This window comes from Thamnophis elegans, chromosome 2 (genome assembly GCF_009769535.1).
Source record: "Thamnophis elegans isolate rThaEle1 chromosome 2, rThaEle1.pri, whole genome shotgun sequence".
Taxonomy (NCBI): Eukaryota; Metazoa; Chordata; class Lepidosauria; order Squamata; family Colubridae; genus Thamnophis; species Thamnophis elegans.
This window is the reverse complement of record NC_045542.1, coordinates 58,116,277-58,142,076: the sequence shown is the minus strand read 5'-3', so window position 1 is coordinate 58,142,076 and position 25,800 is coordinate 58,116,277. Positions and strand designations below refer to the sequence as shown.

The following is a 25,800-nucleotide window of genomic DNA, read 5'->3' as shown; positions in this document are numbered from 1 at the left end:
TGTATATATGTGTGTGTGTGTGTGTGTGTATGTGTATGTGTATATGTATATGTATATGTATATGTATGTGTATGTATGTGTATGTGTGTGTGTGTGTATATATTATATATATAATATATATATTATATATATAATATAATATATATATATATAATCTCCTTGTAATACAATGATATTCAGGGAACAACCCAAAGGTAGACTTCAAGTCAATTAAGGTCATTCATATCTCTTTCAAGCATTTTCTTCCTGACAATCATTTGATTAGATTGTTAATATATCTTCTAAAAAAAAAAGATAGGAGGCACTTTTGTTGTATTTGTTAGCTCTATTTTTGGAAACTTTAACTTTAAGAAAACTTTCTTTTCTTTTTCCTTTCCTTTTTACGATAATTTGTAATTTAATATGTGAAATTGAAACTTAATAAAGATATTATTTTAAAAAGAAATATTTTATTTCCATCATTCTTACTGCTAGACCCTTCCTACCATCTCTTCCTACATCTGTTGAAGTCTTCCCTGCCAGTTCTCACAATTTCTCACATTTAAAAAAAAATCAAGTGATTACTTCAAATATAATGAATATCTGCTAACATATATTGACAACTCACAGTACTAAGCCTATACTCTGCAGGGGTGGGTTTCAACCGGTTCGCGGCGGTCCCTGCGAACCGGTTGGTCGGCGAACCCAGAAGTAAGTAACTTCCGGGAACGGCGAAGGGCGCACCTGCCCGCCCGCACTCCTTACCCGGTTTTGACGAGTTCTGCGCTTCCACGCATGCACAGGACGCATACAGCACCTGCGCGATCCTCCAGGACCAGCTGGAGCATCGCACAGACGCTAGTACGCATGCGTGCGCCGCGTGCGTGCACGCGTGCTTCGCACACGTGCACGAGGACACCGTTGGCCCCGTTCCAACCGAACCAGTTGGAACGGGGCGAGATGCTCATTTTTGGGCCTCCCCAGGAGCTCTCTGCAAGCACCTCCCAAGGCTATTCATGCCTTTTTTTAAAAAAAAAACAGGCCCGTTTTCGTGAAAAACAGGCCGTTTGGGGGAGGTTTGCAGAGTGCAAACACTTTTTTCCCCCTTTTGAAAAACTCTTTAACTGATTGTTGAGAATTACATTGATCAAGTGCTGTGCCAGCAGAAACAAAGTCTTAGATGCTGCAGATTGTCAGTGATTTCCTTCTCCAGCACATGGATAAATACACCTGGAAACATCTACCTACCTATCTACCTACTCTCTCTCTCTCCCTACCTATCTACTGTATTTCTCTCTCCCTTCTATCTACCTACATACCTACCTACTCACTCTCTCTCCCTACCTATCTACTGTATTCTCTCTCTCTCTTTCTCTCTCTCTATCCCTCTACCTACCTACCTACCTACCTACCCACTCTCCCTCCCTACTATATTTCTCCCTCCCTCCTTCCCTCCCTCCCTCCTTCCCTCCCTCTCTCTCTCTCTCTGTCTCTGTCTCTATCTCTTTATCTACTTACCTAACTACTCTCTCTCCCTACCTACCTACTGTATTTCTCTCTCTTTCTCTCCCTCTATATCCCTCTACCTACCTACCTACCTACTTTTTTAAAAAAAATTGCCTCTTCAAAATCTTGGTGCGTCTTATACTCCGGTGCATCTTATACTCTGAAAAATATGGTATATACTCTACATATGCATATACATACATACATAAGACGCTCTCTCAGCAATGCAGAGAGAAACAGTCGCTGCCCTGGAGAGCAGAGATGGAGGGAAACAGGCCCCAAAAGGCTGTTTGGTTGAGCTGCACTGCATGGCGGAAGCTGTGTATGTGTGGAAGCCGTGAACGCACTTGCGTGGAAGCCATATGTGCACGCTCACATTTTCAGCAAACCGGTTGCTAAATTAGTTAAATCCCTCCACTGATTATATATACCATCAGCATTGTAGATTGCCACAGCATATGGATAACACTCAATTCACCCTTTGTGAATCTCCAGCCAACATTATTTAATGGCCTCCCGTGTAGGGGAGATGAAAGGGGCTGAAACCTACAGGCAACATTTTTGTGCTACTGTGACCATGTAGTGGAACACTCTCCCTTTTGATTTACAGAAATTGTTAACAACAGAGCTATTCTGGAGGGCCTTTGGGAAATGTGTGGTCACTAATACATAGCAACCTTTATGGCTGTTTCAATATTTATTGGCATTTATGCTTCATTCTGCTTTTATGTTTTGGAGTTATAATCCATTAGGAGTTATTTCTGCTAAATATGGCCGTATATAAACACAGCAAACAAACACAAGTATATGTAGATTTATGCTATGTGTTTGTCAATTGACATATATGGAAAGTGTAGTTCATGAGACCCACCTAAAGCAGCCATGGAAGCAAAAATCTCCTTTGGGAGATTTCAGCTGATGCAGTTTGTCAAAACTGATGACTTTGAAGAAAAGAAGAAGGCATAGTTTCCACAACAAAAGGTAATTCTCTAAAATCAGGCAATTCCCAGATGAACTGAATTAGTGAAAGGCACTCTAACCTATTTCATTTGCCTATGAGAAAAAGCTAAGGTGGCCAAGCCTTCTTGGAAGTTTCATGTATGTGTGAATTGTACTCCTTTGTTATCTTCCTGTATAATGAATGTTCTATCTGGGTATTAAACCTTGATTCTCTGGAATCACTATCTAGATCAGGGATCTTCAAACCCTTGGTCCATGGACCAGCACCGGTCTGCAGCATGCCTGCAATCAAGAGAAGTCCCCATTCATGGGATTCAGGCAGCACATGAAACTGTGTTCCTGGTGCCAAAAAAATTGGAGGCCGCTGATGTAGATTATGAGCATCTAAGACTACCAAGGAGAACATTGATAGGTGAAGCTACTGTATATACCAGTAACGGAGCAAATCCCATGCTTATTCTCACTGATGCCCTTACCCAGTAAGGTAGTAAGACATCTGCAAGCAAACAACCATGCTCAAAGAGCAGCGAAGGCTCCACAGTTCAAATCTGAGCTACAGATATACAAATACACGGATATGGAGTATCTAACATTGTATGACTGTGATCACTAGTTTTTGTTAAGAAGCTGGACAACGAATCTTGGGGGAAAAACTATATTTTTCTCTGGATAAAAAAAAGAAGAAGTACCAAACTTGTCATGAAACTTCCTTTAGGATCCCCAGTGTCAATGAAGTTTGGAAAAAAAGCTATATTTGTCCCTGGATAAAAAGAAGAAGAAGAATTACCAAATTTGTCATGAAACTTCCTTTAGGATCCCCAGTGTCATAAATCAAAAATTAAACCATTCAGTATGCATTACTCAGTATGTAAGAAAATGCAAGTTATTTAATCTTACTTTGTTTGCATTCCAAGATGCTAGATGGCTGGCAAGATTAAATATTTTTAAAGTGTTTTCAATTTTTTGTTTTTTGCTCTGCTGAGCACGAGTGGAAGGCAGAAGCCAATCAAAAATGAGTGAATAAAGCTTTCTGAGTAGATCTTTGCACTTTGGTACATTAGGGCTACCAGGTATAGGCTGCAAAAGAACTAGACAACCACTAGAGGACAGTAAAACGATTTTTATGTCTGGACGTCTGCAGTGCAGATTTGGTAGTTTGACTGTTTGCTATACCTAAAGTTCGTGATACTAATTCAGAGATACTGAGTGCTGTTGGTTATGTGGAACTTTATCGTGTGGCCCAAGTTGGTCCAGAAAGAAATGATTTTGAGTACAAGAATGATTAGATATTCTGAATGTGTGCTATATTTATTAGTGTCAATAATGAATCCTTGGGGGGGGGGGTAGACACGGAGGAAAAGGAAGGAAGTGAAAGAAAATAAAGTGAAAGTAGAATGACTGCAGAAAAAGAAGGCATGGGTGCTGTATATTAGAAGATAAACTAATCTAGCATCAGAATGAGAAGGGAATTTTCTTCTATTATGGGAACGGGTCATAATAGAAGAAAATTGGATAGCTGCATGAAGTAGGAATAATAATTATATTAATGTATAGGGCAGTGATGGCGAACCTTTTTCACCTTGGATGCCAAAAGCATGCACATGCGCACCATTGTGTGCTTGTGCATACCCACCTCCATAATTTAATACCCCACCCTGCACCATGCCTCCTGCGTATGGATGTGTGACTCCCCACCCCACATGCACGCAGGGCTTTCTAGGACCCTGGGGAGGGTGAAAATGGCCTCCCCGTCCCCTGGAGGGCCCCTGGAGGCTGGAAACAACCTGTTTTCTGACTTCTGGTGGGCCCAGTAGGTCCATTTTTCACTCTCCCCAGGCTCCAGAGGCTTTCGGGGAGCCTGGGGAGGGCAAAAATGCTCAACATGCAAATCAGAAGTTTGGGAATGGACTTCCAGGTTGCCTATTGGGCTGTTTTTCTCCCTCTGGAAGTTTCAGGAGGCTTCCCTGAAACCTCCGGAGGGCAAAAAACAGCCCAATGCACAAACCAGAAGTCCATCCCAAACTTCTGGTTTGCGCGTTGGGCTGGGAAGCCTTCGGAGAGTGAAAAAATGGTCAAAAATCAAGGCTGAAAATCAGCTGGCCAGTGCACACATGTGTGCTGGAGCTACAGGGCAACATCTTGTGTGCCCTCAGAAATGGTTCTGCCATAGGTTTGCCATCACGGATATAGGGTAATAGAGAAGTGTATTGAGATAGTCTAATGAGAATCATTAGATAAAATGATGAATTGAAAGAAGCTACATATGAGGAAATAAGGAAATAAGATTAAATATGGCCCACAAAATGAATGATTTTGAGGGAAATAAGTTGTTTTGGAAGCTGGAGAGGTAAGTTAAACAAGAAGCATCCATGAAAGCTCATAGAATTGAAAGTGTTGAAATATTACAGCGGGAATTCTGGAAACTTTTTATTAAGGAAAAATTTGAGAAAATATGTCAAATTAGAATTGAAACAAACAGATGGAAATGAAATAACTATTATGAAACATTGTAACTGATAAGGCTGTGGGGTAGATGAGTTGGCAAGAAAATATATTTATTTAATTTTAAGAACTTCTATGGTCATAGTATTAATATTAATAGTATTAGTATTACTTACATAGTAATCTTAGGATGCTCCCAAAAAACAATGAACAATCCCCTTTTTTAAAAGTGTTGTTTTTTCATTAATAATGTTTTAAATGTAGTTTGAACATGGCATCACCATGTGATTTATTTAATGATGTGTATAAAAACTTCACCTTGATCTAAGGTGACCAGATTTTCAGATTGGTAAAGAGGGACACCTTTGACCGGGGGGGAGGGGGTGTGTTTGATTAAAAATTTTATACGGAGCAACAAAAATTTTCATACAACGCAAAAATAGTATTGTAATTTTTTTTATTTCAACATATTTACAAATATAAATTGTAACTGTTGCCAAACATCAAAATTTTGATCACATGACCATGAGGATGGTGCAACGGTTGCTAAGTGTGAAAATGGTCGCTAAGTGTGAAAAATGGTCATCAGTCACTTTTTTCAATGCCATTGTAACTTTGGTCACTATATCACCTTTCATGCCATAGTTCTTAAGTGAATAACTGCAGCTGATAAGTTAGTAACATAAGTGAATCTGGTTTCCCCATTTGACTTTGTCAAAAGGTCACAAAAGGCAATTACATGACCCCAGGACACTGAAACCATCATAAATACAAATCTGTTGCCAAACATCAAAATTTTGATCGCGTGACCATGAGGTCGCTAAGTGTGAAAATGGTCGGTAAGTGTGAAACATGATCATCAGTCACTTTTTTTAATGCCATTGTAACTTTGGTCACTATACCACCTTTCTTGCCACAGTTCTTAAGTGAATAACTGCAGCTGGTATTTTGTATTTTGGATAGAATCTTTTTTTAAATAGTCTAAGACAATTTAAAAAAAGAATCCACACAGAATAAATTGAAATAAAACATTTCAAGCTATTCCACATAAAATAAATTGAAGTAAAAATATTTTTAAAAATTCTATGCACAATATATTTCAAAGTATTGTGCATAGAATTTTTAAAAATGGTTTCACTTCAATTTATTTTGGATAGAATCTTTTTTTAAATAGTCTAAGACAATTTAAAAAAAGAATCCACACAGAATAAAACTACTTTAAAAAATCCTATGGACAATAAATAAAATATTATTTTAAAATACATTAAAAAAATAAAAGAAAAAACCCAGCTCACTTACCAGCAGGCAGGCACTCCAGGTCAATCCAGAATGATGTAGATGTTAATACAAAAAACTGAGCAAATTAAAATGGTGAAATTAGTCAGGGATATATTTTTCAAAGAAACTTTGCCACCATTGTTCCCATACGAGCTGACCTCCAACCTCCGTGCCCCTCCCCTCTGGGAAATCCAGGAAGGAACACTCGTGACTTCTCTAGCCAAGTATTTCCTGGAGCTCTATGGTACTGGGTCATTTTTTCTTATAAAATGAGGTAAAAGGGCGCAGGGGGGGTCAGTTTTCTTGCTTTAAAGTTTTAATATTTTCAATGAAAGTACTGAGACAGAGAGAGAGAGAGGTTAGACAGAGTGTCTTTTGTCTTGCCCCAGTTAGGATTTCTAAAGCAAATCCACTGGGCTTTCAACATGAAGCCAGAAAATCGGGACTTTTTTAAAAAGCCCCGGGACATGGGACAAATTGTTATAAATCGTGACTGTCCCGCCAAAATCGGGACATCTGGTCACCTTACCTTGGTCTGATGATTGGAAGTATACTATTATTGTTCCCCTCCCTTTCAAGTATGAATGCAAAAAATACTGTAGATTAGTTTGACATGTGTACTTGGGAAGGCGTTTGACAGAACTCTGAAAATTGTGATGAAAAGGATATGACAAAAGGACAATAGGCAACACAAAGAGAAATTAATAAAGATTGTTTTTATTTTAGTCCTCCTTCAATCTATTTTATAGACATTATGATATATCATTTGTAGGTGGGTATGGAATGAAGTGGAAGCAAATGTTGTTTGTGAAGGACTAGCATGAACATTTTTATAACTATTTTGTGATTTTGCTAAAACAAGTACTAAGGCTGAACACATGTTGTTTATATCTTGTAAGAAATATGGTTTTATTTGTGCATAGTTACTCATACCATTAGATTTGACTGTATATACTGATGTGGTTTAGGCCAAGCACTCATTTGGTTAAAAAATCATGTGATCACCCAAATGGGAAGGCAATTTTTGCTCTGTGGGTAATGAGTAGCTGGTTTCAGGTAGAAAAAACAACTGTTACAAAATGCTTTGGATCCTTTCTGTGTATTTTCTCTTGCTGGTTTCTCCTGGAAATGCAGGATCAAAAGGTAGAAGATATCCAAAAAATATTTTATTGATGTTTAATCTTCACTAAGAATTAATAACATGGGCTAAGTTAAAAAAACACTGTTTATTTGTCTGGATCTTGCTTTTATTTATGATATAAAGGGAGAAACTGTTTTGGCTGACTAGAGGGGAAGAAATCAGATTTGGGTTTAGCATTTTGGTATAAATCAAAGTTTTCTTTGAATAATGTAAATACTCAGAATTTTCATATCAATTATCTCAGAATTTGTAGGTTTTATTCATATCTTAGCATGACTTGTAGAAGTATATTTTGTGTGGGGTTTTTTTTTTTGCAAGATGAGTAAACAACAGAGAAAACCAGTCTAGCAAGTGGTTGTAGCTAAGTAGGAGTTGCAATAAAATATGGTGACATTTTGAGAACTCTTATTCAAAATTCCAGACAATCATATCTTCTTTCAAGTTATTCCATCTTATTTGGCCAAAACCAGGTGTTAATGATTACTTTTGTTTTGACACTGCCTTAGTGTTCCATAGCTGTCATGGCATCTGTGCAGGCTTGACAATGCACATGTAAAGTAGAGAATTTCAGTGTATAAAAACAGAAATTGTCTGAAAAAGCATAAATATATTTTATCTGAATGTGGGATACAAAATAGGCTATTCAGGTTTGTCTGAGAAATGTCTAGGAATATTATATATTTAAAATGTGAGAAGATTCTTTCCAAATGTACTTAAAAGTAATGGATACAAATTATGCTATTAGTTTCAAATTATGTGTCAAAGAGTCTTTTATTACTACAAGCCCACTGAAATTCCTTTTTGTATACTAACCAATTTCTGCAATATTTCTATGAATAGCTATGGTTTGCAGAGATTGTTGCCTTTCTTGCATTATTAAATTGTTTCATTATCTTGCTTTGTAATTTTTAATATTTTATGTTTTATCTTTTCTGTTGGTCTTGGAAAGCAAACAATATTAACCCTCTCAGTTTAAGCTGTCAAATCCAATGAGAAAAATCAAGAAGGTATGCACATCTGTACATAGCTCCTTAAATAAGCCACATCTGACCTGACCTTGGCCAACTCTTGCCATGCAATCCTAAGGGGAAAATGTGTTTCATGGTGAATTATGCTCTGAGTCACCTTCTCCCCTTCAAATACAGATTTCTGCACAGCTCTAGTCCCTTTGCTGAAGCATGTAAGGAATCAGAGGAATTTGATACTGATATTCAAACATTGAGGAACTATAGTTCTTTCTGCCAGAATTTCTGCTCTATTATAACTCTAGAAGAAAATACTTTTAAGCATCCCCGAAATGTATCTTAAACATATAAACATTAAATTTTGAGATCTTTGGGATGCTAAGGACTACTTTCAAAGTATACTATCTTTATTATAGTATATAAAACGTAATATTTAACGAATGCACTTTGAAAGTGATAGCTACTGCTTTTAAAGCAGTTCCATGATTCAAAGAATTTTTTTTTCTTAGCAAAGCTATGCAGCAGAAGCTCTCATTCTATGATGTAGTGACAATAATAAAAAGCTAAATGAGACAAAATGAAAAATTAAAATGGGCTTGTTTATTGTGTCTGCCACCTTTCAGGAGAATAGGGGGTGGTATTCAGCAGGTGGCATTTGCAGAAAGCTACAAAACTGTGATAATGCTCAGTAGCCAAGATGTTTCTAGTGTGAAGGACTAACTGAAACTTGCATTGTGAGTGCTGAATGCCTGGAAATAATGTGGGTTTCTCCTCAGTATCAATACTGAAATACAACTGAAAAGATCCTATAATGAACTCTTCAGAGTTTTGTATTTTTAAATAGACTTGGAATAGGAACTGGCACACACTATAACACTTAAAATCCACTAATATCAATATGGCAAGGGCATAAATAATATTCATTACTCAGATCTTTTTCTTTCCAGATGAAATGGTCAGTCAAGTTCTTATTGCTGAAGAAGGGCAATCTGTTAATCTCACCTGCAAGTTCATGCATAGGATTGAAGGTTTATATCTAAAACGAACCTTTGGAAAAGTCACGGAGGTGCTTTATGTTACCCAACATGGCAAAATCAAGAAAGAAGATCCTGCATATGAAAACCGCACTGAGTATTATGAGATGAACAACATGGCCACAATCACACTGAAGCACCTGAAAGAGAATGACAGTGATGTATACCTGTGTAGGGCAGGCATGTTCATAAACAATGAACTTGTGCAGAAGAATAGCTCTCCTATTCTTTTGGCAGTAGAAGGTAGGAATGGAGAAAAAGATCATGTTGACAATTCTCACTTACAAATCATTAACCATTTTTTTCTCAATTTGGTACTTGGATTCTAACTTCCATTAGCCATAGTTTCTTAGAATTCCATGAAATGAAAAAGTAAATGTAGAATATCTGGATACAAATTAAAGTGATTTTTTTTTTTTTACAAAAAGTAATAAACTTGATAATACTGGGTTTGGGGAAAGTGATAGTTCATAAACTAAAATTCAGTTGCCCTTCCAGCATCTTCACATTTAGTTCTAGACCAATACAAAAATGTGTTTGTACAAAATCAAAGTATAATTAAAGGATATAAAAATGCACATACCAAGAAGGATGAATAACAAGTAATGTGCACTGAGCAAACATGTATATAAAATATGCTTGCAGTATATATTTGAATATGTACATTCTGTACACACACACACTTCAGAATGTACACATTTTAAAAAGTACATAACCAAGGAAAGCTTATTTAAAAAGAAAATTGCACATTGAGGGGACAATAGTGGTAGAGGCACTGTGGCCCAGTCCTTTGCTGTTTCCAGGGCAGCCCTGCAGGCCAGATCTAAGCACCCTGCAGGCTGAATCTAGCCCCTGGACCTTGAGTTTGACATCCTTGGTGTAAAGCATTATGATAAACTATATGTCCCATTTTCTTCCATACAGCAGCTGCAAAGAAGAATTTTGAATCTTCCTGGATGTTGTATAGTATTATCTCTGTGTTAATACTCTTTATTTTTATGCTGGGATTTTATATCATCTATCGTACCAATGTAAGTATGGTTAATATCAAGACATTATATTAACTAAGTTCCATCAACTTCCATTCTTTTCTTCCAAAAATTATGTATATCAGTCAAGAAATGTCCCAAGATAATGACAAATAAGTCCTTCCCTGCATAATTGTAGGTCATTGGATATTTGTAATACAAAAGAATTTCTAATTTAAAGGTTTGCAGGTTTTTTATTCTGGTTTTTCTATACCAATGTAAGGACTGCAGTGGATCAATATAATAATCATAATCACATAAGTGCAAACTGAAAAGAAAAGCCTTGTGATTCAGCACAACATTAATATTTGCTATAGGTACTTGTCATTGTGACCTTAAAAATGTCCAGCTATGCCCTCCTTCCTATAATGGATAATGCTGAAAACTATTCAGTCCAAGACCAGTGAAATATAAACATGTGGCATTACAAATCCATTTTACAGTTCCTACACATTGATTTTGGTTTTATACAATGATTTTACATACTTCAATTTTTTTTATTTGTTAATGTTGTATTTATTTTTATATCTTGTTTATATTATGCTTCAACAGATCTGCACCAAGCACAGAGATTTTTAGGTAACTTGGAAATGTAAAAAAGAAGGAGTAATGCATCTTAATTATTGTCTTTTTAAACAGAACAAGAAAGGCTTCCAAAAAGGACATGCAAGGACAAAGCAAAATTTTATCTATGAAGACATGAATTATAGCCTGAGGCACAAGAAATCTGAGACTACAATAAATCCTTATGCTATATGTAATATTGAATGCTGAATAACAAAATATTGTTGTAATTCCAACAAAAATATAATTGTTCCATTATTTTTTTTAAAGCGATAAAGACATGTACACTTTGAACATCAGTTTGCATTTGAAAGTTAAGGTTCAAAAGCTCCATTCAGGTAGCCCCATTACATGTGTGAAGGGCACAAACTGAGTCAAGAATGGACCTACTTATCCCACCTCCTCTGACTTCCACACTGTCAACCCTGGCACACACATTTAGCTGAAGATCTGAAGAGAATCCAATTTGCATTCCTTTGGATGTCAAAATAGCACTCAGTGCAATTAGAGACTCTGGTTTATTAGAAGTGTTGGAATGCTTACCACAAAAATCAAGGTGTCTTGCTAGACCACATATAAGCAGGAATTGACACCATACTTCAGTTACCAAAAGTGCCAATGCTATTTTGGGTTGCATCGCTAGAAGTATAGCAATAGCAATAGCATTTAGACTTATATACTGCTTCACAGTGTTTTACAGCCAAAGGTGGTATTCAACAGGTTCTGACCAGTTCTGGAGAACCGATAGCAGAAATTTTGAGTAGTTCAGAGAACCGGTAAATACCACCTCTGGCTGGCCTCACCCCCATCTATTCTCTGCCTCCCAAGTCCCAGCTGATCAGGAGGAAATGGGGATTTTGCAGTAACCTTCACCTGGAGTGGGGTGGGAATGGAGATTTTACAGCATCCTTCCCCTGCCATACTCACCAACCCACAACCACCCAGCCATGCCATGCCATGCCCACCAAACCATGCTCACAAAACCGGTAGTAAAATTTTTTGAATCCCACCACTGTTTATAGCCTTCTCTAAGCGGTTTTACAGAGTCAGCATATTGCCCCTAACAATTTGGGTCATCATTTTACCCACTTTGGAAGGATGGAAGGCTGAGTCAACCTAGCATCAAACCGTAGCATCAAAATCATGGAAAGTGACAGTACTGCTTTATGCTGGAAGAACTAGAAAGCATGCATAGAAGAGCAAAAAAGATGGCAAAGGCTTGGAATCCAAATCTTAAATTTGAAACTTGTTTAGGTTGAAGAAGAAAAGACTATGTGGAGACACGATAGCAATTTTCATAGAGGGACCTCCCAGGAAGAGAAAAGTAGATTTACTCTCCCAAGTACCTGGGTGCGAGACAGGGGTGGGTTTCAACCGGTTTGCGGCGGTTCCCGCGAACCGGTTGGTCGGCGAACCCGGAAGTAAGTAACTTCCGGGAACGGCAAAGGGCCCGCCCGCGTTCCTTACCCAGTTTTGACGAGTTCTGCGCTTCCACGCATGCGCAGGACACATACATCCTCCAGGAGCAGCTGGAGCATCGCACAGATGCTAGTACGCATGCGTGTGCTGCGCGCGTGCACGAGGATGCCGCCGGCCCCGTTCCAACCGAACCGGTTGGAACGGGGCGAGAAACCCACCCCTGGTGCGAGATAAGAACCATTGGATGGAAAAACTACAACAGAGCTCCAAACTTGAAAGAATTTCCTGATTGTGAGAACAATTAGGCAATGAAACAGCCTACCTCATGAAGTTGTGGGTGCTGCATTGCTAGAGATCTGCAAAATAAGACTGGAGAGCCATTTGTCCTGAATAGTGGTGAGGATTCCTACACTGGAGAAGAGGTTGGACTAGAAGACCTCCAAGATCCCTTCCAACCTTATAATTTTACACTTCTGGGTTCAGAGAAGTGTGCTATCATTCAACCCAAGTCAAGCCTACTTCCCCTTCATACATTCAGCTAAAAACCTGAAAAAGAACAGCGCAGGAGCCTTAATCTGGGTGGCTTAAATTCTTACTAGGTTTATATATGTCCTTACCTATCTTAATCTTAATATGGCTTAACTTTATAATTGTTGTGGTTAGTGCTAGTTATATAAGTATGTATTTTGAAATGATGTCATTACCGTAAATATTTGCAGTATTTTTTATATGTAATATATTATTGAAAGTATTCAAAACCGAGTTTAATGAAGAGGAATACAAGTGGAAAATATATTGCAGTTTTTAAAATATAGCATTCTTCCCATTGAGTTCCACATCCACAGTTATTGAAGATGTATCTGTAGAAAACATTATAGAAATATTAGCAAGTATTTAGAAGGGAAGATGTTGAAAATGTTTTTTATCTTGTACAATTACAATGCAGTAGAAACATTTTAAGAGATATAACTTTAATATTTCAATATGCGCAAAAAAGCCAATGTGGTGTAGTGGTAATCATGTTGGCACTGCGAAGAGCCAAATTGTCATTCATCCTCAGCCCTAGTACTTTACCTCATGATTTCAGACCAACAACTCCCTAACACAAGGTGGCTGATGCGTTGGGGGGGGGGAGTAGAAAGAAGCCTATGTAGGTTGCCATGTGTTTCTGTACGTAAGGTGAATAAAAAATATAATTGCAGAATTGTCTGTTTATTCTTCTATAGTATATTCTACTTTTTCAGCTTTTAAACCAAATTTATAAGTTAAAAACATGGAGTTATTTTATTAGGGAGAAAGTCAGAGAGAGAGAGAAGACAGAGGGAGAGAGGGAGAGCAAAACATGCAATAAAGGCTTCAAGATATCTTGGTTGTATATAAGCAGTACTGTTTATATTCCATCATTTGCTTTTCCTTATGTCCTTACATTAAAGATACAGACATTTGACAAATCTGAATGTGAGTATTTCTTTCTTATTTTGGAATATGTATAATTGATTAATCCTTTAAAAGACTTACCTCTACAAATCTGCAAAATGTATTATTAAAAAATCATATATGAGAGAAAAATCAACACAAAATTGCACCTAAAAGTAAAAAACAAATCACTTTTTATTAGGGGAAAATGATAGCAAGGATAGTGTATATTTTGAGAGGTATATGCAAAAATACCATTATAAAGAAAAATAATAGTTGGATTAGATAACGGAAATACTTGAATTATGATAAACTGAAACAGGCAGCTTGGCAAAAAATGAGAAACTTAAGACATGAAATTCAGTCATCTTTAGTATGTATTTTCCTCCAGAAAAAAATGTTAGGTAGCAGGAATTTACACAGTAATTTAGTTTATGAGTGAATATGAGTCATCCATTTTATGTCTGCCATAATTGTCTGGCTATCATTTCTTTTCTGTTTTTTTCCTACAGTGTATAGTTCAGAAATGTGACTGTATCTATTTACATTTTTTTCCTGTATTGTATGTAACATCACATCCTGGAGATAAATGTTTTGATGGATATCCTAAGGTGTTTTAAAACTTTAAGGTTCATTTGATAAAGTCTATATGCCAGTTATGATTAACAGTGTATTCCTATCCTTGTCTACATCGGAATAAACCTAAATAAGCATTTAAGTTCCAAACATTTAAGGTAAATGACCTCTTCTTAATCTAACAGACAAGTTGTTGATAAAAAAGATGGAGAATTCAGAAAGATCACCAAGAAACAAATAAATGAATAAATATTGTTTTTATTTTAGTACTCCTTTGACCTATTTTAAAAAATACTTCAAATACTTAATCCGTATGTTTGGGTGGAATAAAGTGGAAGCAAACTTTGCTTCTGAGGGACTAGTATGAAGATTTTTGTGATAGTTAATATTTTGTTAAAAAAAGAACTAAGGCTGAATACATGTCTTTGTACCTTCTCAGAAATGTGTTTTTATTTGTGGGTTGTTAGTCATTGCTTTAGATTCGACAGTATATACGGTTATGATTTACACTCAACCAAGTTCTCATTAGAAAATCACATGATCACCTAAGTGGGAAGTTAATTTTTGCTGTGATTAAAGAGTAGCTGCATTAAGGTAGAAAAAACAGCTGTTGCAAAATGCTCTGGATCCTTTCTGCATATTTTCTATTGCTGCTTTCTCCTGGAAATGCAGAACCAAAAGGTAGAAGATATCCAAAAGTTGTTTTACTGATTTTAACCTTACTGAGAATTATTGATGTAGGATAAGTTCAAAAAGATTGTTTATTTGTATGGATCTTTATTTTATTAATGATATAAAGAGAGACACTGTTTTGGCTGATTGCAGGAGAAAAAATCAGATCTGGGTTTAGCCTATTGGTATAAATTAACATTTTCTTTCGATGAATATTGAGAATGTTTATATATGATTTATTTCAAAATCCTAATGCTTTCCTTAGCATGCCTGATAGAAGGCTGCTCTCTCTCTCTCTTTTCTTGCAGGATGTATGAATAACAAAAAAAAAATCCAGTCTAGCAACTGGATTTCATATGTTCTTTCAAGAGATTCTATTTCATCTGGCTGATAACCAGGTGTTAAGGATTATTTTTGTTTTACAGCTGTGTTGGTACCCCATCGCTCTCTCTTTCTTTCTTTTCTTGCAGGATGTGTAAATAACAAAAAAAAAACAGACTAGCAACTGGGTTTCATGTTTTTTTTAAAGAGTTTCCATTTCATCTGGTTGATAACCAGATGTTAACAATTATTTTTGTTTTATAGCTGTGTTGGTACCCCATAGCCATCATGGCATCTGTACATTCTTGGCTATGTTCATGTACAGTAAAGTAGATAAGTTGAGTGTGTAAAAGCACAAAATGTTTGAGAAAGCATAAAGATGCATGTCTGAGTGTGGTATACAAAGTAGTATATTCAGGTTTGGTTGAGAAATGTCTGCGAATGTTACCAGAAATTAACTTTTACATATAAATTCTAAATAGTTGTATTGTTGAAATGTGAGAACTTTCCTTTCCAAATGTATTTAAAAGTAATGGAAACAATTATGCTATTAATTTTTATGGTGTCATAAGAATTTTTTATTGCCAGAATGGCACCGAAATTCCCTTTTTGGATACTGATCAATTTCTGCCAAATTTCTACGAGTAGTTATGTGTGGTAGAGATTGTGCCTTTCATGTATTATTAAATTGTGTCATGAACTTGCCTTGCATTTTTATTACTTCATATTTCATCTTTGTTATTGATTTTGGAAAGCAAATAATACTAACTTTCTCAGATTAAACTGTCAAAATAGGAGGTTCCAAGGAGAAAAATTGAGATGTTATGCACACCTTATACCTGTCAGTAACTCCTTAAATAAGCCATAGCCAACTTTTGCTGTACCAATTGCAATGGGATCCAGAACCCACCACTGAAACAGAGGTACATAACAGGAATAAGGCACATAAGCCAGGCTGTGTGAAGGACTAACTGGAACTTGCATTGTGAGTGCTAAATGCCTCAAAATAATTTCGGTTTCTCCTCAGTATCAAGACTGAAATACAACTGAAAGGATCCTATAATGAGGCTTCATCTTCAGAGTTTTGTATTTTTAAATAGACTTGGAATAGGAACTTACGCACACTATAACACTTAAGATCAATATGGCAAGGGCATAAATAATATTCACCATCACCTTCACTCAGGAGATCTTTTTCTTTCCAGATAAAATGGTCAGTCAAGAATTGATGGTTCTTATTGCTGAAGAAGGGCAATCTGTCAATCTCACCTGCCAGTTTATGTATGGGATTGAAGGTCTGTACCTGAAACAAACCTATGGAAACATCCCGGTAGTGCTTTATGTTACCCATAGCAAAATCAAGACAGAAGCTCCTACATATGAAAATCGCACTGAGTATTTTGAGATGAACAACACAGCCACAATTACACTGAAGCAACTGAAGAAAAATGACAGCAATGTATATATGTGTGTGGCAAACTTGACCACAGACTCTGGGTTTAAGCAGAAGAATAGCACAGTGAATATTTTTTTGGCAATAAAAGGTAAGGGTGGACACAAAAGGTCATATGGTTAGCAGCTTGATTTTTCAATTATAAATCATGGACCATTTTCCCCAATTTGGTACTATCTAGACATCTTGAACTCTATTTAATCATGTTGTATTAAAAGTCTGAGGAATGTAAATATGGAGAGTTTGGATACAAATTAAGGTGATATCTTTTTTTAAAAAAAGTAATAAACCTAATGTCACTAGAGTTGGGGAAAGTGGCAACTTGTTCCCTTTCCCTTCTAGACTTCAGCATCTTCATATTTTGTTCTAGACTAATACAAAATGTGTTTATTCGAGTCAAGTGCCTACAAAATGAAAGTATAGTAGAGCATATAAAATACATTATTCTGAGATGGATGAGAAACAAATAATATACCCTGAGCAAACATGTAAATAAAATATACATATGGTATATATTTGTATATACGGTAAAAATACATATTTGAGAAAGTAGATAAATGAGAAACTTGACAATGGAATGGATTGAATTTTAAACTGGAAAAATCTAGACTCTTAAATAATTGAACTTATAGACCAGAAGATTCAATTCAGGCCTTGATTCGGTTATTCAGATAACTGCTTAATTTACCTCTTTTTTGTTTGGAAACTTTCTAATTCAGCTTGAAGCCTACACTGCAATCTTAATTTAGAAATTGATCATCTTTGAAAGTCAACATATTGATTGATTGATTTGTTTATTTATAAAGTTGATACATTGCTTTAGTCTAATTTGACTTAAGGAGTTTACAGAATATATAAGGAAATCACTCTGCATAAACACACACACATACCAGAGGTGGGTTGCTCCCGGTTCAGCCAAACTAGTAGTGGTCATTCGGCCTGGATCACAGAACCGGCAGTGACCAAGTCTGGCCATGCCCACAAACTGGTTCACCAGTCTCTTCTGCCATTGCTGGCAAGTTTCTGTGCATGCGCAGAACAGTTCACAGTCAATTGCGAATGCTCAAACAACACATGGTATGCGCATGCATGAGCGAAGCACATGTGCAATGAACCGATACCAACCTCTCCCCCCCCCCCTCTCTCTCTCTCTCACACACACACACACACACACACACACACACACCATACAATTGTATGCCCATGCATACGATAAAATAATATTTTAAAATAATTAAATATAAATACCTGAGATGTTGCATATTAATAATTTAAGTTTAATAAATTGTGGGAGTTGAAGTCCACAGAACAAAAGGATGTTCAGTGATGGAGGGCTAGGGTCCATTAAAGCTTTCTTCAAGGTTCCATATGGATTGGCAAATACAAATGCCAGGTGTTTCAGTTAATATGGTTAGAGGAAATATAGGTAGCCCCCAATTTACAACAGTTCATTTAGTGACTGTTCAAAGTTATAATGGCACTGGAAAAAATGATTTATGACAGTTTTTCACACTTTCGACCATTCCAACATCCCTGAAGTCACATGATCAACATTCAGACACTTGGCAACTGACTCATATTTATGATGGCTGCAGTGTCCCAGGATCATGCAATTCCCCTTTGCGAACTTCTGACAAGCAAACTCAATGGGGAAGCCAGATTCATTTAACAACCATGCCACTAACTTAATAACTGCTGTGAATCAGATAAGAGAGAAAGGTTGTAAAATGGGGCAAAATTCACTTAACAAATGTCTCATTAAGCAACAGACATTTTGAGCTCACGTGTGATCTTCAATTGAGAACTACCTATATTATTTCTTCACATTTGGAGGCTACGAAAGCAGGTATAAAGCAGTATGGTAAACCTCATGTCCCATTTTCTTCACTATAGCACCTTCAAAGAAGAATTTTCAATCTCCCTGGATGCTGTATATCTTTATTTCTGTGTTAATGCTCTTGTTTTTTATGTTTGGATCATGTATCATCTATCATGCAAATGTACCGGTAAGTATGGCTAATTACAAGGTATTGTATTAACTAAGTTCCATCAATTTCCATTCTTTCCTTCATAAAAATTATGTAGCTCAGTCAAGAAATATCCAAAATAATTTCAAATAACTTGCATAATTGTAGTATAGCAAGGAATATTTATAACACTTTTTTTTCTAATCTAAATGTCTGGAGGTTTCTTTGTTCCAATTATTCTGTACCAATGTATAACCTTAATCAAATCAGAGCAAGCTGAAAAGAAAAGCTTTGTGATACAATACAACATTAATATTTGCTGACAGGTAGTTGTCATTGCTATCTTGAAAATGTCCAGCTATGTCCTCCTTCCTATAATAGCTGATGCAGAAATTATTCAGTTCAAGTATAATACTTAGTGAAATGAAAACCTGTAGCATTACAAGCCTATTTTACAGTTCCCGCATATTGATTTTTTATTTTACACTATGATTTACATATTGCAATTATCATTTTTTTAAAAATTTGTTAAGAATTGTTGGATTTAGTTTTTGTTTATGTTATATGGTTCAACAAATCTACACCAGAGGTGGGTTGCTGCTGGATCAGTCAAACTGGTAGTAGCGGCAGTAGGAGGCTCCACCCACCCACCCAGACGCTTCTGTGCATGCGCAGAAACGTTGTGCGCCAACCCCCGAACTGGTAGTGAGAAAATTGGCAATCCACCTCTGATCTACACATAGCATAAGGAACTGTTAAGTAATTTGGAAATATTAAAAAACAAATCCCTTAGGGGTAATGCCTCTTATTTGTTGTCTTTATAAATAGATCAAGAAATGCTTCCAAAAAGACAAGGCAAAGAAAAGGCAAAATTTTATCTATGAAGACATGACTTATAGCCTGAGGTGCAAGAACACAGAGACTCAAAACCATCAATATACTTTGTAATATTAAATGCTGAATAATAAAATATTGTTGAAATTCCAACAAATTCGTAATTATTTCATTATTTCAGATTCATTTTTTTAAAAAAGTGATCAAAAAGTGTATACTTTAAGTACCAGTTTACATCTAACATGTGTGTAAAGAATTTAAAATTTGAACTTGAATCACACAGTTTGACAAATAATGAGAAACTTAAGACATGAAATTCAGTAAACTTTAGCATTTATTTTCTCTCAGAAAAAATGTTGGATGGCATGAATTTACACAGCTATATAGCTTATGAGTCGATTTGAGTTATCCATTTTTTGTTCGCCATAATTGTCTCTCTACCATTTCTTTTCCATTTTTCTCTACGGTATATAGTTGAGAAATGTGACTGTATCACTGGCAGAAGGTACGGAGAAATGCTATTTGTTTTGCTGATATCTTGCATTTGTGCACATCCACATACCTGGCATACTCTACTGAAGAAACTAATATTTAATTCTTAGGAATCCTATCAGCTTGGGCACATTTCTCTTTCCATTTACTTACCCACATTTCTTGAACTATCTGCAATGGCAGGTAAATATACAGATGATAATCCATGCGATAAGATGTTTCAATACACCCTGTGGTAGGATGATTGATGACTCCACTTTGAATATTGATCTTGCGGTGATGGACCAATGCTTATCAATCTTATGAGATGCCATACTTTATTTTCCAGGCAGGTGAAATGTGCTGCACATATAGTACATGGTGTTTATACACTCATGTTCTACAAATATTACTGATGAATTGTTGGTTTTAATTCTTGTTATTATTAATTATTAATTACTGTTAGTCATCTTTCTTTGTTGGCTGTTTTAAATTGATTTTATTGTATTGTGCATCACTTTGAGTTGCTGTGATGAATGAGGTAGTTTATAAAACAAACAAACAAATAACAAAATAAAGGTCACATATAATGAGGCACATGGAATGATTGTTGTTTTAAACAATAACATGCAGGATCCAATTTGGGTCAGTCACCAGAACCAGAAGTTTTGACTTTCTGAGCTTTCAGACCAGAGTTGGGTTCCTACTGGTTCAAACCAGTTTGACCAAGTAGGTAGTAACTCGGCTGGCCACACCCCCAAACTGGTTCTATTGGCAGTGCCATAGACACCGCCATCTTGTTTTTTGCTTCTGCGCATGTGCAGAAGCATTTTTTTACCCACTGTGATGCTCGCATAGCACGCATTAAGTGCACGTGTGCGCCCAAAGCATGTCCCTGAGTGAACCAGCAGTAGAAGAAGCCGGAACCCACCCCTGTTTCAGACTCATGCTGAAGTCCATCCTCACGGAACCTCTCTGCGACACAAAGACACAGAGAAGTTTCCTGAGGATGGAGTCCAACATGAATCTGAAAAAGATGTATTGGAAGACAAAACCTCTGGTCCCAGTAATCAACCCAGATTAGATCCTGTGGTAAAATACATCTCAACTGAAGAACTGATGCCATCTGGGTATGAGGTCAAAGAAATTTGAAGCAGGATGTCAGCATTCCAAGTATCATGTAGTATTAAATCAGAGTCCAAGGCAAAACGATCCTTAAAGTTCCAATCAGACATCTTAGCACATCTGTGTAATCCCAATTCTGGAAATTACATCAGAATCCCAAATTCATGATCTTGTCCCCACACCCACAATCCATCACATGGTCCACTCTTTTTCTTCCATGCTGGCGTCTCCACCCAGCTGCTTCTGATCAGGTGCAAAGATGCGGAATCAAAAGATGACCTTCTAGAAAAGAATGACAACAATACATTCCACAATCCTACTCCTTTCTATTCCCTCCTCCCAACTACTACACTAATGGAAAAGCATAATGAAATAAGAGAAAGTGTGGCAGGCCAAAATTCTAAAAGGAATATAATTGCAGGCCTGACACAGGATATATAATGGTATAGTCATTAGACTATAGTCATCTGATGACTATGCCATATTCCATGCTGCCCTGAAAGCAACCCGAGAATCACAGAGCTGGAAGGGACCTCAGAAAGCTTCTAGTCCAACCACTTGCTCAAGGTAGGAGCCTTACATCATCCTAGTCAAATGGTCCTGTCTATTTTTGAAAACCTCCATTGATAAGGTTCCATCAGAAAAATCAGCCATATGTAGAACCACTCTAGGAAGAGCGAAACCACTATTTTAGATTTGTAAAGGATGGAGAGTACAGAGGTGCAAGTTATTTTGACATTGAAGCATCCTGACCTTAAACCAGCTGTTCTAAGTGTTTTAGGTGTGAAAAAAATGTGGCAATGCCATTTTGAATGTTTTGACTGTTCTAAGCAGAGTGACTGTTTTTGTGGGGGTAGTGAATGCTTTCTTTTTCTTAAAAAAAAACACCTTTTTGCTAATATAGCGATTCCAATTTTGCCAGTTTTGCTAATATAGCGATTACTCATGTCTTTACTGCTATTATTTTGACCAAATAGAAATAAAGGAGCAGAATTTAGGCAGGAAAGAAGCAATTAAGAACCTGATCACATAGGAAAGTTCTCAAAGTTATATGTCTGCCAGACTTCTTGGTAATTTATTGCTGACTTTAAAACAAACAAACAAAATTCCTATGCCAGAGGTGTGAAACTCAATTTCATTGAGGGCTACATCAGGGTTGTGTTTGATCTTGGGTGGGGGGGGAAGGCAGGGAGGCATGGCTGGGGTGAGCATGCCAGCTCAACATCACTTGTGTCGGGAGCCCTGTGATGGCCCAAACATTCCGTCAGCAAAAATAGGCTCCTGAGTTCCATTTTCAGCTGCAATGGCCTCCTGCAACCCTCTGTCAGTAAAAACAGAGCTCGGGAGGGCCACATGTGCAGCCCTCCTGAGCTCCATTTTTGCTGGCAGAGGCACTGTGGGCTGGTCCTTTGCTGTTTGCAGGGCAGCTCCATGGGCAGTTCTAAGTACCCCACAGGCTGGATCCGGGCCCCGAGCCTTGAGTTTGACACCCCTGCCCTATGCCATAGAGAGTCAACATCCATAAGACGGGTAGTGGAGTGCCTGCATCTTATGGGATGCTGTACTTTATTTTCCTGCCAGATCAAATGTGCTGCATATATACATGGTGTTCATACACTCATGTTTACAAATGTAAATATTTTGATTTATTAAACTTTTGTACTTTGCATCTGTATGACCTTTGTGCACATGCTTGCATTCATTCTGAGCTTTGGAACATATTCAAAATGCAAAAAAAAAATGTATAGTGGCTTGAGGTAGTTTGTCCAGTTTCAGTTCATGTGCAGTTCTTATGTTTTCAGGTCATAATATTAATATGACTCATGCAATTTAGAAACTTGCGCTTGGTGAATTAATGAGATTGATTAAGTTCTCTTTGTCCTTAGTTTGTTGATAAGTACAAGAAAGGTGTATTTTAATGCTTTAAAAAAGTTTTTAAAATAATCACCAGCCAAGGATTTTGCAGATCGGCTGGTAAGCAACATTTGGCATAGACATAACTGATCTTGTGGTGCTGTGGTGAAAAACAAGAGAGGAACAGCTGTTGAAAGCTTTTCAAGTTTTGTTCTGCTGGAACCTTGTCAATGTTGTTCTGAGCTTGAGACATTTTCATTTTGTACGCAACCCAATGGAGATACAAAGAACACTTTCCTTTCTATTACTCACAATTCCAAAAGTTTGAGGCTATTCACACACACTAGGAAGAGGATAGACAAAGTCATACTTGATTCAAACATTCCCAATCCCGGTGGTTGTATATTATATCTAGGATCAAGAATAATTATCTGTCTTAATGCTGGTTATTAGGAAACGTAAGTGGAAGCTTGCTGTTTGCACCCAGGTTCTGTTTGTGACTTTGCTTAGGAATCTGGCTGGTCTTAACACCCGAGTAAATGAACTTTTGGTTTGATTTAGTGGGATCTTCATGTTCTTGTGAGCTCCAAAATAGCTGTAAATTGCATGAACTGGAAACACAGATAGCAAACAAGTAAAAATCCTGAAAGGGAGGCAGGTGTTGTAGAACCTGAAAACAACAGACCTGACCAGAATAGGACTTCCTGGGTTCAGAGCCACCAAAGATGACCACAGAGCCCACTTTCTTATTTCAGTGTTTAATCAGGAAATGTGATGATGGAACCAAGTACTGTGTGGCTGAGATATTTATAAAGATATTTTTAAAATTACTATTTGGGTTGGTTTAGGCAAATAATGCATGATACCTGACCGTAGAAACATACTTCAAAAGTCTAGGCAACTGCATCTTCTCAGGCTGTAAATTGAGCATAGCAAGGATGTGGTCAACAGGTAGTTGCAAATAATGTAGTGCAAACTCAAAAACATAAATCATGTATGTTCTAAACATGCTGCCCAAAGTGATCATGGGTAATTCTTCATTGTCTGAACTTCCATATATCTGCTTGTGGATGTAAGCATATAACATAACCTTAAGAACTTTTTTTCAAAAGCAAGATGAATGTAACATAAACTGAACTGAACTAAACTAAACTAAACTAAAAACACCAAACTAAAAACAGTTAATTAAATTGACATAATAGATTACTAAGGATTCTTGGTTTAACTTTCAGTCCAGGACTGATAATTGGAGAACAAGGGTATATGGCTAATGTAGAGCAAAATTGATAAGTCAAAATTGTATTATTTAAATGCCAGAAGATCACAAATACTGTCTCAACTCCAATTGTTACCACATCATCCTTTTTTGAGAAGCCCAAAAGAAGAAAAATGATTTCTGATTAAAAAACATTTTAAGTCTAGTCAGTCTGAAAATGCTAGGCCTTCTTATGCATGATACTGAATCAAAGATACAAAGTTACACTAAAGTAGCTTTAAAAATAAATGTTATTGATAAGAAACCACCAAAATTAACTAGCATAGATGGAAAAAAAAGATTAGGAATCCATGAGTATGATTGGAACACAGGAACAAAGGTAGACCAATCTAAAATTAAGATCGAGATTCAAGGAAAATATTTTTAGGGAATTGGGGAGGACCTTGAACATACCCAAAATAAAATAAAAAATATGCAATTACACTTTTGATTTTTTTAATTGAATGTGAAAGCCTAGATGCATTGGATTTCCTTTTGGTATCCTGAAATATTTCAGGCCATTTTGGAATGGGTTAAAAGTCTGTGTTTTTCTCATCAGGAAGATGCTGAAAACAAACTCTTCCATAAGAAATATCTATGTGCTTAGGTATTTAACTACTTGTTCTCTTTGGCTTTCACATCAGAGATAGAAATAATTAGGGTATTGCAAGACAGATTGATATTTTGTTTTGGCATTATAAAATTTTTGATGTTTCTTTATTTCATATAATGTAGATGGATCAAGATATAGCTTCATTTTGGTTTCAAATCATTTCCTATGTCAATACAATGGGGGGGAAGAAGTATTATAGATAAGAACCATAATGTGATGTTGAACCATATTCTTAAAATGCTATCGCATATATTTTAAACTTCAGTGACCCTAGCAAAGACAATAATTTTACATCAATAGATGGGATATCTCATTTTAAGGAATGGATTGAGGATCTGTCTATCTATCTGGGCGGGACTCGGCGGACGCAACCAAGGTGGCAATGTGTGTTTTTTTAGTTGTCCTTAATGCCCTGATGTATTCCTTGGTGCATGCTGTCAAAAGTGCTTGGTTCGATTTGGACCTATCGGACCTCCACAGGTGCTCTAGGCGTCTCCTCCGGCGCTTCATCTCCCAGAGTTCCTCGGTAAACCAAGGGGGTCTCCGGGATCCGCCGACCCGGAGGGGCTGTAGTGGCGCAATCCGGTCAAGAGACTCTGATGCTGCCGAGTGCCAGGCAGCAACAAGGGTCTCCGCCGAACTGTGGGCGAGAGTATCAGGAATAACCCCAAGCTCCGTCTGGAACCTTAAAGGGTCCATGAGTCGCCTGGGGCGGAACCACCTGGTCGGTTCCTCCTCCCCACGGTGGGGGTTTGGCCTCCGGAAGTCTAGCCTCAGTAGGCAGTGGTCTGACCACGACAGGGGTATGATCTCGTTACCCTCAGACCAAGATCACAAATCCACTGCTCCGAGAGGAATACGAGGTCGAGTGTGTGACCCGCTGAGTGGGTTGGGCCTCGAATTACTTGGGTCAAGCCCATGGCTGTC

General features: G+C 37.1%; 2 protein-coding genes across 3 annotated transcripts; both read left to right on the top strand.

Annotated features, from left to right (window-relative positions):
- Positions 1–7,217: 7,217 nt before the first annotated feature.
- LOC116504638 lies at positions 7,218–11,191 on the top strand. Of its 2 annotated transcripts, none has more exons than XM_032211790.1 (4): positions 7,218–7,308; positions 9,219–9,548; positions 10,233–10,336; positions 10,973–11,191. In XM_032211790.1, the coding sequence occupies exons 1-4, from the start codon at positions 7,245–7,247 to the stop codon at positions 11,105–11,107; spliced, it is 633 nt and encodes a 210-aa protein (XP_032067681.1). In that variant the 5' UTR covers positions 7,218–7,244; the 3' UTR covers positions 11,108–11,191. The 2 variants fall into 2 exon arrangements, with proteins under 2 accessions (XP_032067681.1, XP_032067680.1); XM_032211789.1 differs by having other exon boundaries at positions 10,230–10,336.
- A 3,727-nt stretch (positions 11,192–14,918) lies between these two features.
- On the top strand, positions 14,919–19,669 carry LOC116523921 (T-cell antigen CD7-like). Its single transcript, XM_032239012.1, has 4 exons — positions 14,919–14,989; positions 16,507–16,845; positions 18,648–18,760; positions 19,550–19,669. Exons 1-4 carry the CDS (start codon positions 14,926–14,928, stop codon positions 19,667–19,669), a joined length of 636 nt encoding a protein of 211 aa, XP_032094903.1. The 5' UTR covers positions 14,919–14,925.
- The last annotated feature ends 6,131 nt before the right edge of the window (positions 19,670–25,800 follow it).

Bases quoted from the DNA above. Each gene is read 5' to 3' on its own strand.
- LOC116504638 (XM_032211789.1), top strand. From the start codon at position 7,245: ATGCTTTGGATCCTTTCTGTGTATTTTCTCTTGCTGGTTTCTCCTGGA. The intron at 7,309-9,218 runs GTAGAAGATATC...TTTTCTTTCCAG, and splicing joins TGGAAATGCAGGATCAAAAG to ATGAAATGGTCAGTCAAGTT. The intron at 10,337-10,972 runs GTAAGTATGGTT...CTTTTTAAACAG, and splicing joins ATATCATCTATCGTACCAAT to AACAAGAAAGGCTTCCAAAA.
- LOC116523921 (XM_032239012.1), top strand. From the start codon at position 14,926: ATGCTCTGGATCCTTTCTGCATATTTTCTATTGCTGCTTTCTCCTGGA. The intron at 16,846-18,647 runs GTAAGGGTGGAC...TCTTCACTATAG, and splicing joins TATTTTTTTGGCAATAAAAG to CACCTTCAAAGAAGAATTTT. The intron at 18,761-19,549 runs GTAAGTATGGCT...CTTTATAAATAG, and splicing joins TCTATCATGCAAATGTACCG to ATCAAGAAATGCTTCCAAAA.